Raw genomic sequence first — 15,426 nt, 5'->3', positions numbered from 1 at the left:
AGTAACAGCTGATGCAATATTACATCATCACCTATGCATCAGTCTTATCTTATGCAGTCTCTAAGAAATATTGCCATATACTTATGTTCTTCGGACAACAGTTACAATTTTAAGGGGTGATTCACTTTCTTTGAACACCAGTGCATATCTCCTCAAATCAGATATGCTCATCGATTGGACTAGATGATCTTATCCTACAATTATCAACGAATTTCTCTGTGTTGGGTGATTTTAATGTGCATCACCAATTATGGGATCAGTACGGATAGATAACTGAGGATGTATAATAGAGCCCTTTCTTGAAAACAATAACTTCATGCTGCTAAACACAGGCTCTCACACATGTCTATTTTCCACAAGGCTCAACTTCTGCTATAGACCCATCGATGGGCTCCTCCACATTATTTTCAGACTTTGATTGGATAGTTTTAGACAAACCATTAAATAGTGACCATTTCCTTATTATCTGTAAGCTCTGTGAATAGCGAAATTTATCAGTAAGAAGTCAAGCAAATTGTAAATTATCTATAGCAGACTGGAATAAATATGCATTCAGCATTACACTAAATTATCATATCATTCAACATCGAAATAGATGATGCTTTTGAGCACACTACAAAACAGATATTAGCAGCTGCTGCTACTGAAAACCTCAAATCAAATACACAAACAAATCAACTACCGGTGAAATTCTGTATGTAATGCTGCCAAGAGAGAAAAGAAAAGGCATGGAAAGAATGGAAAGTTTGGAAAGAATCCAACAACTGCCAATCTCATAAATTACAAAAAGCTTTAAGCACATGTTTTTGCAAAATTTCAAAACTCCCCAAAACAAAAAACATACTGCACAGAGACTGCAGCTATTGAAAATTCACTGTGGAAGAGACACTCACATGCAGCAAATAGCAAACAATAAGGAGTAAAACAAGGTGGGATAGTAATTTTTTTATTAGTCAGTGCTTATTTCTTAACATAAAGATAAACTTGGTAGGCCTAAAACTTTAGAATGGTGGAAACCAATTGAATAACAAATTTCATTAGCATGTAGATATTTGATTGAGAAGAATGAGCCTTTAAATTTGTTCATGGAGTTAGAGATGTGAATGCAAAGGACTATGTACACATATTTTCCTTAAGAAATAAGTGCACAGATTATAACTGATTCCTGTATTGAAATATAATGGCATTAGAAGTGAGTGCATTTAAATTGTCTTTTTTTAAAAAAATGTTTAGATTAAAGGCTGTTGTCAGATTCAGTCCCTGTTTATAGTATTCTTTCCCCCCCCCATTCTCAAGATTGTTGAAGCTAAAAAAGAAGTTAAACGACCAGCTCTTAAGAAACCAATGCAGTATGTCTTCTTTTTTGGATCAGATAATTAGTAAGTATTTCAGCATTTATAAATTTTTTTTAACCCATTTTTGGTCAGATGTGATCATTTTGACTCACTCTTTTTTATTTTCTCTTTTGCACTTGAAACAGTTTTATTTGCTTGGGAATAACTCTCCATATTTTTTAAGATTAGTTTTTTCAGGTGAAATTCTCTATTAAAAATCTAAAAAATTTATTTAATTGGGTCAAAATGATCCTCAAAGTGGCAGTATTTTTTTTTTTTTTATGATTTCATGCAGTTGCTACGAAATTGTAGATCAAACATATTAGAACTGTTAACAGGCCTTGCGCGTTGGGTTGCATATCATCCAAGTTTCTTACGACGACTGACTAACTGGTTAAAATAAATTTATTAAAATAAATAAATGATATATACATAAGATACTTATTTTATCTCTGTTTTATCTTATGTATATATATCATTTATTTATTTTAATAAATTTGTTTTAACCAGTTAGTTGGTCATCACAAGAAACTTGGATGATCAAATATATGCTTATAAATTTTGTATTTGTAGTCAATAATTTGTAATTTTATTGTGTTCAGTCATCACATTTTACATGTTATAATTTAGATAAATGATTTTGAAATTGTAATAGAAGCCAATGTTGAATAATGTTACTAATTTGTTTCTTGAAAATGTGATGTTTTAGTTTCTTTTTTTGCAGGTATGCTCATTGTACGTTTAATAATCTTGCTACCAGGAAAATTGCATGTTGTCTTATAGTATTGTGTCTGGCTGCCATAATACCAAGTTTTTAATACTGTTTTTAGCACATGGCTATATTAGAGTAAACAGAAGCTTTATTTTATATTGGGATGAAATTAACAGAATGGTATAAATTAGGATTGCATTTTCCAATACAGGTAACCCTCGTATAAGATGGTAGTAAGGTTCCACTAAAATGTCATGTTGTGCGAAACCGTGTTATACGGGACTAATAAAAAGTACAAAAAGGGAGATTAAGTTCCAAAAACTAACTTAAAAAATTAAGTAACAGAAATACACTATTTAGTTAACAAAATGTTAACAAAACTAACAAAAATACACCATTCTAGATTTTGTATATCTTCTGCTCTCTTTAAAAAATCAGTAATCTGGTTTTGTTATCTTTTGCTTGATAAATCTTTGTGAATTTCATCGTATGGAACTAATAATTTTTGCAGCTCCCTTTTGAACATTGGGCTTCTTTCATTCAGAAATTTGCATTTAAAACATAAGATTCTAATTGCTTGGCTAACTTTATGCCTTCCCGTATGCTTTTTAGTGTAAAATTTGGAAGTTTAGAATGTTCGTCTGTGCTGTCATCATCTGAATTGATTTGATTTGCCTCCGATGCCATTTCCACCAAATCTGCTTTGCCGGCCTCTTTTTCTATCGGTAATTTTTGAACGTCTTTAGTAATCATATATTTTTTTATTGTTTTTTTATTGTTTTAGGAGCATCGGCAACTAAGGCTGTGTTACTTTGCATATATTGTCTATAAATTGCGTGTGTCCTGAGGTCGATTTTCTGTTTTGCTGGATGAAAAACACAAGTTTCGGGGGAAAAACAGTGCTGCCTGAGCCTGACTAACTCAGCCACTTTGTGAAAAAGACCCATAAAAATTCCTCTCGTCTTAACGAGATTTGAACGCAGGTCTTTTCCACCCAGTCTGAGGAGGACGGCAGTTCTCTCAACTGTGCTACCCACAAGGGCTTCAGTAGTCATATCATCAAAACCTTCCCCTCCCCTTGACATGGCAAGTTCTACTATCACACCGATTCCATTTTCTGCTGGTTTGACCATATTTTCTGAATGAACATTTTTCCACACGCATTTAACGTCGACAGTTTTACTTCTTTGAGCGATAAAGCTATGATTCTGAAACAGTCCAAAATTGAGAAATGTTTCCATGCCTCCATTACTTCAATAGATTTGGAATCAATTTTTTTCACAATCCATTTTAATGATTTTGTGATGTAATGAGTTTTAAAGGTGGATATAATGCCTTGGTCTAATGGCTGAATGAAAGAAGTTATATTAACCTAGTACAACTGTGGTGGTAGAAACAACTTCAACGTTTGGATGACTTAAATCTTTTGGATGGTCTGGCGTGCTATCCAATAGTAATAAAACTTTGAAATCCAAATTTTTCCACGAGTTCAATAGCACAGAACATAACACTGGGATTTCGCAACAAAATAAAAGACAGGGAATTCTCAATAATTTTTTTTTGACTAGCACGTCAACAGTGGGGGTGCAATGGAAATGTTGAAAAATTACATCTAACATAAGCTCAAAAATACTCTGTTATGTGAAGTTTGCCGAAATTCTTTAACTGTGTTAGAGTGAAACCGTGTTATATAAGTACCATGTTGTGTGAGGATTTCTGCAACTTATCAGTCTTGTTAGATCGAAACCATGTTGTAGAAGTACCATGTTATACAGGTGTTGTCTGTAATTGATTTGACAGGTTTTGGGTATTTCTATTATTATTTGTCTACAAATAATGCCAAAAAATTCTTCTGAATAAGTAATGTCTTAAAAATATAGTTATATAAATATTGAGAACACAAATAGAGGTTTTGCCTTGCAGTTGCATTTAAGTAATCTTTTGCAGTGTCCATGAAGTTTCTCTGGCAATGCTAATGGATGTTATAGACAAGAGAAGACAGAGGGTGGTAATCAATCGGTGCTGCTCTTCGTGGACTAATGTTATTAGTGGAGTCCCATGGGATTCGGTGTTGGGTCCACTGTTGTTTTGTATATTTATCCATGATATTGATGAAGGTATGTCAAGCTTAGTGTCGAAGTTTGCAGATGATACAAAGTTGGCAGGGTTGTTAATGACAATAATGGCAGTGTGCTACTGCAACAGGATCTAGATAATTTGGGCAGATGGGCTAAGAAGTGGCAACTGAAGTTTAACCTTGACAAATGCAAAGTACTACATATGGGTAGAAGTAACCCCAGAGAAACGTACCAACTGTGTGGTACTACACTTACGGTGGTACAAAATGAAAAAGACCTGGGAGTAATTGTGCAGTCAGATATGAAGTTTTCTGAGCAATGCAGACAGGCTGCCAGGGTAGGTCATGGGGTTTTGTCAATGATATATAGGAATTTTACTAGCAGGGAGAAGGTGGAGATTGTCTCTCTGTATAAGGCAAAGGTCAGGCCACGACTTGAGTACTGCATGCAGGTCTGGAGGCCTCATTTTAGGAAGGATGTCGATTTGCTTGAGCATGTACAGAGAAGGACAACAAGATTGTTGAGGGTAATGAAGGGATCCTCTTACCAAGAGAGGCTTAAGTTCTGCAAATTGCAGTGGCTGGAGACTAGGCACCTGCGTGGTGATCTGATTGAGGTGTATAAGGCCTTGATTGGGTTGAGCACGCTGAATTCTGATGGGATCCTTCCACTTGTTCAGATTAGTAACCTAAGGGGACATAAATTTAAATTAAGAAAAAACAGATGTAGAATAGATGTGTGGAAATTTGCCTTTAGCCAGCGGGTGGTTAATTGCTGGAACAAACTTCCATCTGTCGTTGTGGAAGTTGATAAGTTGAATAAATTTAAGGAGGAACTGGACAGGCATTTGCAGGGAATGGTGTGATTTTTTTTTTTTTTTTTTTGGCTGATGCTGTATAAGCTCATACACTTGCTTTCTTGCATCACATGCCACTACTACTACTACTACTACTACAAATTAATTCAACTATAAATATCTAGCTTGCTGTATTTTGTAGTAACCCTCTTGGTATACCTTGATTTTACCTTCAGCCACATATTACAGAGTTATATATTATATATTTGTAATACAGCATCTATCAGATACTGGATGTCAGATGAACTAATGAGATTTGTGGCAGAGAAGAAAAATGCATGGGATGCATATAAATTGTCAGGTGACAATGAAGCCTGTGGTAGATATAAGCTAGTCTGTAATCAACTCAAAAAGGAGGTTAGGCTGACGAAGGCAGATTATGAGATATCTTTGACAAAGGATGCTAAGAAAAACAGCAAGGACTTCCTTACTTATATAAGCTCTAGAAGGAAGGTGATGAATCAGTTTGGTCCACCTGATATCTATGGTTCGAATGTTTATCATTCTGCTCAGATAGCTGACAAACTGAATCCGTATTTTGGATCTACATTTACACATGAGGAATTCTGTAGGGAAGTGGAAGATAGAAGCTTATTAAACTCTAACAGGAAGCTTAATGAGTTTGTAATAACTGAGAGTAAAGTGGAGCAGAAATTGTTGAAGTTAAACATAAGAAAGATACCTAGGGTGGATGGGATCTATCCAGTTATATTGAAGGAGGTGGCAAAGGAAGTAAGCAAACCCTTATCCATAATTATGAGAGCATCCTTTGATTCAGGAGAAGTCCCCACGGACTGGAGATGTGCAAATGTATCCCCAATTCCCAAAGGGGGAGATCAAAGGGTCACACGAGTAATTACAGACCTGTTAGTTTAAGTTCTGTTCCAGGTGAAATCATGCAGTCACTGGTTAAAGAAGTATTGCAGGATCATCTAGACAGGACTGCAGTAATAATTCAGAAGCAGCATGGGTTTGTTAAGGAAAAGTCTTGTCTGACAAATTTGATTGGATACTGTGATGTGGTTACAAAAGAACTGGATGCAAAAAAAAAAAATAATTTTGATACATACTTGGATTTCAGGAAAGCTTTTGACACTGTTGCGCATGGAAGACTACTGTACAAATTGGAGCAGTATGGTATTAAGGGCAAGTTACTACAATGGATAAAAGGGTGGTTGAGTGGGAGAAGACAGAGAGTGGTAATCAATGGGCACTGCTCTTCGTGGACTAATGTTATTAGTGGAGTTTCCCAGGGTTCAGCGTTGAGCCCACTGTTGTTTTGTATATTTAACAATGATATTAATGAAGGCATATCAGACTTAATATCCAAGTTTGCACATGATACTAATGTTGGCAGGGTTGTTAATGACAATAATGGTGGTGCGCTGCTGCAATTGGATCTAGAAAAGTTGGGCAGATGGGCTGAGAAGTGGCAACTGAAGTTTAACATTGACAAATGCAAAGTACTAAATATGGGTATAAGTAATCCCAGAGAAACATACTAACTGTGTAGTACTACACTTAGGATGGTAGAAAATGGAAAAGACCTGGGAGTAATTGTGCAGTCAGATATGAAGTTTTCTGAGCAGTGCAGACAGACTGCCAGAGCAGGTCATGGGGTATTGTCAATGATATGCAGGAATTTTGCTAGTAGAAAAAGGAGGTGATTATCCCTTTGTATAAGGCAATGGTCAACCAACTTCTTGAGTACTGCGTACAGGTTGGGAAGCATCATTTTAGGAAGGATGTAGAGTTGCTTGAGTGAGTGTAGGGAAGGGCTACAGGATTGGTGAGGGGAACAAACGGGGTCCTCTTACCATGAAAGGCTTAAGTTCTGCAAATTGATTTGCAGCGTCTGGAGACTAGACACCTGTGAGGTGATCTGATTGAGGTGTATAGGGCCTTGAATGGGTTGAGAAGGCTCATATCTGATGGGATTTTTCCTCTTGCTCAGATTAGGAACCTGGGGCATAAATTCAAATTGAGAAAGGCAGTTGTTGAATAGATGTGCAGAAATTTGCCTTTAGCTAGTGGTCAATTGGTTGCTGGAACAAACTTCCACATGTTGTTGTGGAAAATTCAAGGAGGAACTGGACAAACGTTTAGAGGGAATGAATGTTTGAAATGGTTTTTTTGGCTAATGTTACATAAGCTTGCTTTCTTGCATCACATATCTCTACTACTACTATCTGAAATCTTTGGGAGTACTTTATTGATGCTATGTACAAAATGTGGCTATTAAATAAGAATGTTGCAATGAAATAATTATAATGAAATATTTTGTACCTTAAAAGTTATCCCCTTCAACATAATTGCCTTGGGTTTGCACACGTTCCATATGTTCTCTTTAAAGCACAGGAAATTTTTTTGGAAGACATCTTCTGTAAGCTGATCAAACACTGTCTGTTTTTTTCTGAAAATGGGTTCCCTTAAGTACACTTTTCTATGTAGGGAAGAGAAAAAAATCAAGGGGCTAGATCTGGTAAGTAGGATGCACCCAGGGATTTTGTTTTTTTGGCCAGAAACTGCCAAACAGAGAGCATATAAGTATAATGAACAGCTGTACCGAGAAATAGAGTGAGCCATTAAATGAGATTGTCATATAATGGGGGATTTTAATTTCCCAGATACTGACTGGAACTTGTGGGTTGGTCACTTGCAAACTTGCAAGGCTTTTGCGAATTTATTGGATGATTGTTTTCAAAAGCAGCATGTTCGGGAGGCGAGCAGAGGGAGTAATACTCTTGATGTGATTATCAGTAGTGATTCTTCATGCATTAAGAATCTGCAGATAAAGGAACCACTAGGTGGCAGTGATCAGTGTGCTGATGTGGGATTTACTCAGAGGTACAATCAGGGGTAAAAGGAAGGGTTTTTGTAAAGGTGACTGTGGTCATCTGAGACAGTTTTTAAATTCTCTACAGTGGGACCAACTGATGATGTTACCAACAGCAAATTCTAAATGGGAAGCATTCAAAGAATTAATTTAGGAAACTTCTAGGCTTTTCATACCAAGAAATATTGTTGAAGGTTTAACCCTAAATGGATGTCAGATGAACTAATGAGACTCGTAGCAGAGAAGAAAAATGTAGATGGGATACATAAAAATTAACAGGCGACACCAAAGCCTATGGTAGATATAAGCTGGTCTGTAATCAAGTCACAAAGGAGGTTAGGCAGGCAAAGGCAGGTTACAAGAAATCTTTGGCAAAGGATGCAAAGAAAAACAGCAAAGATTTCTTTACTTATGTAAACTCTAGAAGGAAGAGGACGAATCAGATTGGTCTACTTGATATCGATGGTTCAACTGTTGATGATCCTGCTCAGGTAGCTAACAAACTGAATGTATATTTTGCATCTACATTTACACACGAGGAGTAATTCAGGGAGGGGAATGCCAGAGTTGTATTAAACTCTGGCAAAGAGCTGAATGATTTTGTGATAACTGAGAGCAAAGTGGAGCAGAAATTGTTGAAGATAAACATAAGAAAGGCACCCAGGGTGGATGGGATCTCTCCAGTTATATTAAAGGAGGCAGCAAAGGAAGTCACCCTTAGCCCTAATTATGACAGCTTCTTTGGAATCAGGGGTGGGACCCATGGACTGAAGATATACAACTGTCACTCCAATTCACAAAGGAGGATCAAAGAGTGATGCAATTAATTACAGATCTGTTAGTTTAATTTCTGTTCTGGGGAAATTAATGGAGGCACTGGTTAAAGATGCACTGCAGGATCATCTAGGCAAGACGTCATTTATAGTTCGGACACAGAATGGGTTTGTTAAGGGGAAGTCTTGTCAGGCAGATTTGATTGGATACTATGATGTGGTCACAAAGGAACTGGATGCAAAAAATAATTTTGGTATCATATACTGTTCTACATGGAAGACTACTGTACAAATTGGAACAGTATGCCATTAAGGGCATATTGCTTCTATGGATAAAGGGTTGGTTGAGTAGGAGAAGACAGAGTGTGATAATCAGTGGACCATACTCTTGATGGATTAATGTTATTAGTGGAGTCCCTCTGAGTTCGGTGTTGGGTCCGTTGTATTTTCTGTATTTATTAATGATATTGATGAAGATATATCAGGCTTAATGTGTAGTTTGCGGACAATACAAAGGTTGGCAGGGTTGTTAATTACATTAATGACAATACACTACTGCAACAGGATCTAGAACGGTTGATCAGATGGGCTGAAAAGTGGCAAGTGAAGTTTAACATTGACACATGTAAAGTACTGCAGGGTAGCTGTAACCCCAAGGTAACGTTTCAGCTGTGTGGTTCTACACTCAGGGTGGTAGAGAATGAAACGTACCTGGGGGTAAGTATGCAGTCAGATATAAAGTATTCTGCGCAGTGCAGATGGTCTACAAGAGTAGCTCATGGTATCTTGTCAATGATATACAGGAATTTTTCTAGCAGGGATAAGGAGGTGATTATTCCTTTGTATATGGCAATGATCAGGCCACTCCATGAGTACTGTATACAGGTCTGGAGGCCTCATTTTAGGAAGGATGTAGAGCTGTTTGAATGAGTACAGAGAAGGGCAACAAGATTAGTGAATGGAACAAAGGATTTCTCGTACGGAGAAAGGCTTGAATTTTGCAAATTATAGTTTCTAGAGACTAGGCACCTGCTCCTAGTTTCTAGAAGAATCCCATCAGTGCTGATGGGATTCTTCTTCTTGCCCAGATTAATTGCCTGAGACGACAATTAATTCAAATTGAGGAAAGACAGTCGTAGAATAGATGTGTGGAAATTTGCCTTTAGCCAGCAGGTGGCTGGAACAAACTTCTATCTGTTGTAGAAGTTGACAGCTTAAATAAATTCAAGAACTAGACAAACATTTTGAACTAATGGATGGGTGAAATGGGAAGGGGGTTTTTTTGGCTTATGCTGTAAGCTTGCTTTCTTGCATCATAAGCCTGTGCTAATGCTATTGCTTATATTGTGCTGGAGCATTGTCTTGATGGAGCCTCCAACCATCCATCCACAATTCAGGTCTCTTTGAATGTTTTCATGCAGCCTTGTCAGAACTTCAAAGTAGTGTGTTTGATTGACTGTCTAATTTGGTGGTACATATTCAGCCATAATAATTCCTTCAATAGTGAAGAAAACAAGACGTATGGTTTTCATTTTTGATATTCTTGGTTTTTTTGGTTTAGGGGATTGTTTTGTCTTCCATTGCATTGACTGTGTTTTAGTTTCTGGGGCAGCCCACTTTCATCTCAAATGATTACAATACTCAGAAAGTGTGCATCTTCTTCAGTATTTTTCAAAACATCTTCACAAATTTCGAATCTTCTCATTCTTTGATCTCTATTCAAAATTTTTGGCACCCAGTTGGCACTTACTTTTCTCGTGTCTAAAATTTCAGTTAAAATTTGTGTAACTGTTTCTTTATCCATACTGAGTTCTGATGGTACTGTTGTAATTCTTAAACAATGATCACTTCTAATTATTGTCCTTGCCTGGTCCACATTTTCATTAGTTTCATGGGTACTGGATGGCCTAGTCATCATCGTCTTCCATATTCTTTCTCTTCCTTCTATCTAAAAATCTTTTATGCTGTTCAAACATGCAAGCCTTTGACATAGTATCTTCCTCATTAAACTTGACGTAACTACTCATAACTTTCATTTGGTGCTTTGTTTAATTTTATTAAAAAATTGGAAGTTGATTCGTTGTTTGATTCTTTTGTCTGACATATTTCTAGCAAACTGCAAAAACACAAGGTAATGAAAACCTGGCTCACTGTAAAGCAAATTGTTGGAATGTGACTTGGCAGACAACTAGGGAAAGGATCAAGGAATTTATTTTGTACAGATGGTCTTCATTTGAACAAAGGTGGTGCAGGGATTTTTGCTAGTATCGTGGAGGATACACTAAGGGTTCAGGGAAACTGCTAGTTAGGGATGAGAAGAGTAATTTGCATCTATGTTTATATGATATATGATGAAATGGGTCAAAGTATTGCTTGCAATCACCTCATGAATTCTTGTTTATTGCCACAACAGACACAAGAATGGGGTGGATGGGATCTATACAGTTATATTGAGAGAGGCAGCAAAGGAAGTAAGCAAACTCTTAGCAATAATTATGAACGCATCCTTGGACTCAGGGGAAAGTCCTCATGGACTGGAGATATGTGCAAATGTATCCCCAATTCACAAAGGGGATCTAAGGGTGACATGAGTAATTACAGACCAGTTAGTTTAACTTCTGTTCCTGGGAAAATAATGGAGTCACTGGTTAAAGATGCATTGCAGGATCATCAAGACAAGACTGCAGTAATAATTCAGACACAGCATGGGTTTGTTAAGGGAAAGTCTTGTCTGACAAATTTGATTGGATGCTATGATGTGGTTACAAAGGAAGTGGGTGCAAAAAATAATTTTGATATATACTTGGATTTTAGGAAAGCTTTTGACACTGTTGCACCTGGAAGACTACTATACAAATCGGAGCAGTATGGCATTAAGGACAAGTTGCCACAATAAATAAAAGTTGAGTGGGAGAAGACAGAGAGTGGTAATCAATGGACGCTGCTTTTTGTGGACTAATGTTATTAGTGGAGTCCCCCAGGGTTCAGTGTTGGGTCCATTGTTGTTTTCTGTATTTATTAATGATATTGATGAAGGTATATCAGGCTTATTGTCAAAGTTTACAGACAATACAAAGATTGGCAGGGTTGTTAATTACATTAATGACTATACTACTGCAACAGGATCTAGAAAATTTGGGCAGATGGGCTGAGAAGTGGCAACTGAAGTTTAACATTGACAAATGCAAAGTACTGTATATATGGGTAGAAGTAACCCTCGAGAAATGTATGAACTGTGTGATACTACACTTAGGGTGGTAGAAAATGAAAAGGATCTGGAAGTAATTGTGCAGTCATATATTAAGTTTTCTGAGCAGTCATATATTAAGTTTTCTGAGCAGTCATATATTAAGTTTTCTGAGCAGTGCAGACAGGTGGCCAAAGCAGGTCATGGGGTATTGTCAATTGCCTTTAGTACTGCATACGTCTGGAGACCTCATTTTAGGAAGGATGTAGAGTTGCTTGAACATGTACAGAGGAGGGGAATGAAGGGATCCTATTTTTACCAAGAAAGGCTTACATTCTGCAAATTGCAGCATCTGGAGACTAGGCACCTGCGAGGTGATCTGATTGAGGTGTATAAGGACTTGAATGGGTTGAGCATAAAAAAAAGTAAAGTGCAGCCATTATCAACCCACTGCAGGATGGAAGCCTCCTCAACAATTCATGTTGAGGGAAATGGACCATAATCTACCACGCTGGTCCAGTGCGGGTTGGCAGATCAACCGTATTCAGCAGTTAGGGGTTTGAACCCCAGTCTACTCAAAGAGCGTGTGCTACTGCACTCCCGCTCCTGCCCACTCGGCTACGGAGGCTGCTGAGTTCTAATGGGATTCATTTGCTTGCTCAAATTCGAACCTGATGGGCCATAAATTGAAATTAAGGAAAGACAGTTGTAGAATAGATGAGTTGAAATTTGCATTTAGCCAGAATGTGGTTAATTGCAGGAACAAACTTCCATTTGTCGTTGTGGAAGATGATAGCTTAAATAAGTTCAAGGAGAAACTGGACAAATGTTTAGAGGGAATGGATATGTGAAATTGTTTTTTTTTTTTGGCTGCTGCTACATAAGCCGATATGCTTGCTTTCTTACATCACATGCCTCTATTACTACTAATAATAACACTTAATATGTTTTGAGGGTAGTATTGTTTCAAATGAGAGGGAAGATAAAGCTTGGGATACAAACCAAAATAATTTCAAAGAGTGTTTCAAGGTAGTAAACCACAGAAGATTATATACTCCCCACTGTGTTTACAGTAATGTTAGAAGTGTTGTCAATAAAATGGCTGAATTTGACTCCTGATTAGGGTTGCTCTTATGAAGAAAGGCTTAAGTTTTGCAAATTACAGAGTCTGGAGACTAGGCACCGGCGAGGTGATCTGATAGAGGTGTATAAGGCTTTGAATGGTTTGAGCATGCTCAATGCCAATGGGATTCTTCATCTTGCTCAGAATAATCAGCTCAGAGGGCATAAATTCAAATTGAGGAAGGACGGATGTCGGATAGATGTGCGGAAATTTGCATTTGGCCAGCGGGTGGTTGGTTGGTGGAACCGAACTTCCATCACTTGTTGTTGAAGTTGATAGCCTAAACAAATTTAAGGCTCAACTGGACAGGTATTTCGAGCGAACGGAGAGGTGAAATGGGAGTGGTGTGTTTTTTTTTTTTTTTTTTTTGGCTGATGCTGAATAAGCTTGCTTTCTTGCATCATATGCCTCTACTAATGCTAATGCTACTAATGCTAACTAATGCTGATATAATAGTATTAGCATTAGCATTAGTAGAGGCATATGATGCAAGAAAGCAAGCTTATGCAGCATCAGCCAAAAAAAAAAAAAAAAAACTTCCACTTCACCCCTCCATTCATTCGAAATACTTGTCGAGCTGAGCCTTAAATTTATTTAGGCTATCAACTTCCACAACAAGGGATGGAAGTCTGTTCCACCAACCAACTACCCGCTGGCTAAAGGCAAATTTCTGCACATCAATCCTAAATCTGTCTTTCCACAATTTGAATTTATGCCCTCTCAGGTGATTATTCTGAGCAAGAGGCAGTATCCCATCAGCATTGAGCATGCTCAAACCATTCAAGGCTTTGTACACCTCTATCAGATCACCTCGCCGGTGCCTAGTCTCCAGACACTGTAATTTTCAAAACTTAAGCCTTTCTTCGTAAGAGCAACCCTTCGTTCCGTTCACTAACCTTGTTGCCCTTCTCTGTACTTGTTCCAGCAGCTCTACATCCTTCTTGAAATGAGGCCTCCAGACCTGTATACGGTACTCAAGGTGTGGCCTGACCATTGCCTTATACAATGGATTAATCACCTCCTTATCCCTGCTAGAAAAATTCCTGTATATCATTGATAAGACACCATGAGCTACTCTTGCAGCCCATCCGCACTGCTCAGAGAACTTCATATCTGCCTGCACAACCACCCCAGATCCCTTTCATTCTCTACCACTCTCAGTGTAGTACCGCAGATTTGATACGTTGCTCTGGGGTTGCTGTTTCCCATATGTAGTACTTTACATTTGTCAATGTTAAACTTCATTTGCCACCTCTCAGCCCATCTGCTCAACCTTTTCAGATCCTGTTGCAGCAGCATAGCGTCAGTAGTGTCCTTGACAACCCTGCCTACCTTTGTATCATCTGCAAACTTGGACATTAAGCTTGATATACCATCATCAATATCATTTATAAATACAGAAAACAATAATGGACCCAACACTGAAACCTGAGGGACTCCACTAATAACATTAGTCCACGATGAGCAGTGTCCATTGATTACCACTCTCTGTCTTGTCACCCTCCCTTTTTAACCACCCCTTTATCCATAGCAGCAATTTGCCTCCAATGCCACACTGCTCCAATTTGTGCAGCAGTCTTCCATGTGTAACAGTATCAAAAGCCTTTCTAAAATCCAAGTATATAATATCAAAGTTATTCCCTGCATCCAGTTCTTTCTTGACTGCATCATAGTATCCAATCAAATTGGTCAGACAAGACTTCCCCTTAACAAAACCATGCTGTGTCTGAGCTATAACTGAAGTCTTGTCTAGATGATCCTGCAGTGCTTCTTTAACTAGTACCTCCATTAATTTTCCTGGAACAGAAGTTAGACTCACAGGTCTATAATTACTTGTGTCAGTCTTTGATCCTCATTTTTGAATTGGGGTCACATTTGCACATCTCCAGTCTATGGGTACTTCCCCAGAGTCCAACGAAGCACTCATAATTATGGCTAAGGGTTTGTTTACTTCCTTTGTTGCCTCCTTTAATATAACTGGATAGATCCCATCCACCCCAGATGCCTTTCTTGTGTTTATCTTCAACAATTTCTCCTCCACTTTACTCTCAGTTATTACAAGATTCTCTAGCTTACTGCCAGGGTTGAATACACCTCTGGCAATACCCTTGCTGAGTAACTCCTCATGTGTGAATGTCGATGCAAAATATTCATTTAGTTTGTTAGCTAACTGAGCAGGATCATCAACAGTTGAACCATCGATATCAGGTGGACCTATCTGATTCATCCCCTTCCTTCTAGAGTTTACATAAGTAAAGAAATCTTTGCTGTTTTTCTTTGCATCCCTTGCCAAAGATTTCTCGTAATCTGCCTTCGCCTGCCCAACCTACTTTGTAACTTGGTTACAGACCAGCTTATATCTATCATAGGCTTCTGTGTCACGTGTTAATTTATATGTATCCCATACATTTTTCTTCTCTGCCATATGTCTCATTAGTTCATCTGACATCGATTTAGGCCTAAACTTTGAACAATATTTCTTAGTTGGTATGTAAAGCCTAGTAGCTTCCAAGATAAGTTCTTTGAA

The 15,426-nt window shown here is 37.8% G+C and overlaps 1 protein-coding gene across 2 annotated transcripts in view; it reads left to right on the top strand.

Moving 5' to 3' along the window:
* The window catches only part of LOC150085518 (uncharacterized), a 384,896-nt gene that overhangs the window by 27,342 nt on the left and 342,128 nt on the right, over positions 1-15,426 (top strand). For both annotated transcript variants that reach the window (XM_090373310.1, XM_090373309.1), the window contains exon 3: positions 1,297-1,379. In XM_090373310.1, the coding sequence (XP_090229436.1) occupies positions 1,297-1,379 (83 nt within the window). The remainder of the gene's footprint in view (positions 1-1,296; positions 1,380-15,426) is intronic.

This window comes from Mastigoproctus giganteus, chromosome 5 (genome assembly GCF_048544385.1).
Source record: "Mastigoproctus giganteus isolate SK-2022 chromosome 5, ASM4854438v1, whole genome shotgun sequence".
Lineage (NCBI taxonomy): Eukaryota > Metazoa > Arthropoda > Arachnida > Uropygi > Thelyphonidae > Mastigoproctus > Mastigoproctus giganteus.
This window is presented reverse-complemented; position numbering and strand designations above follow the sequence as displayed.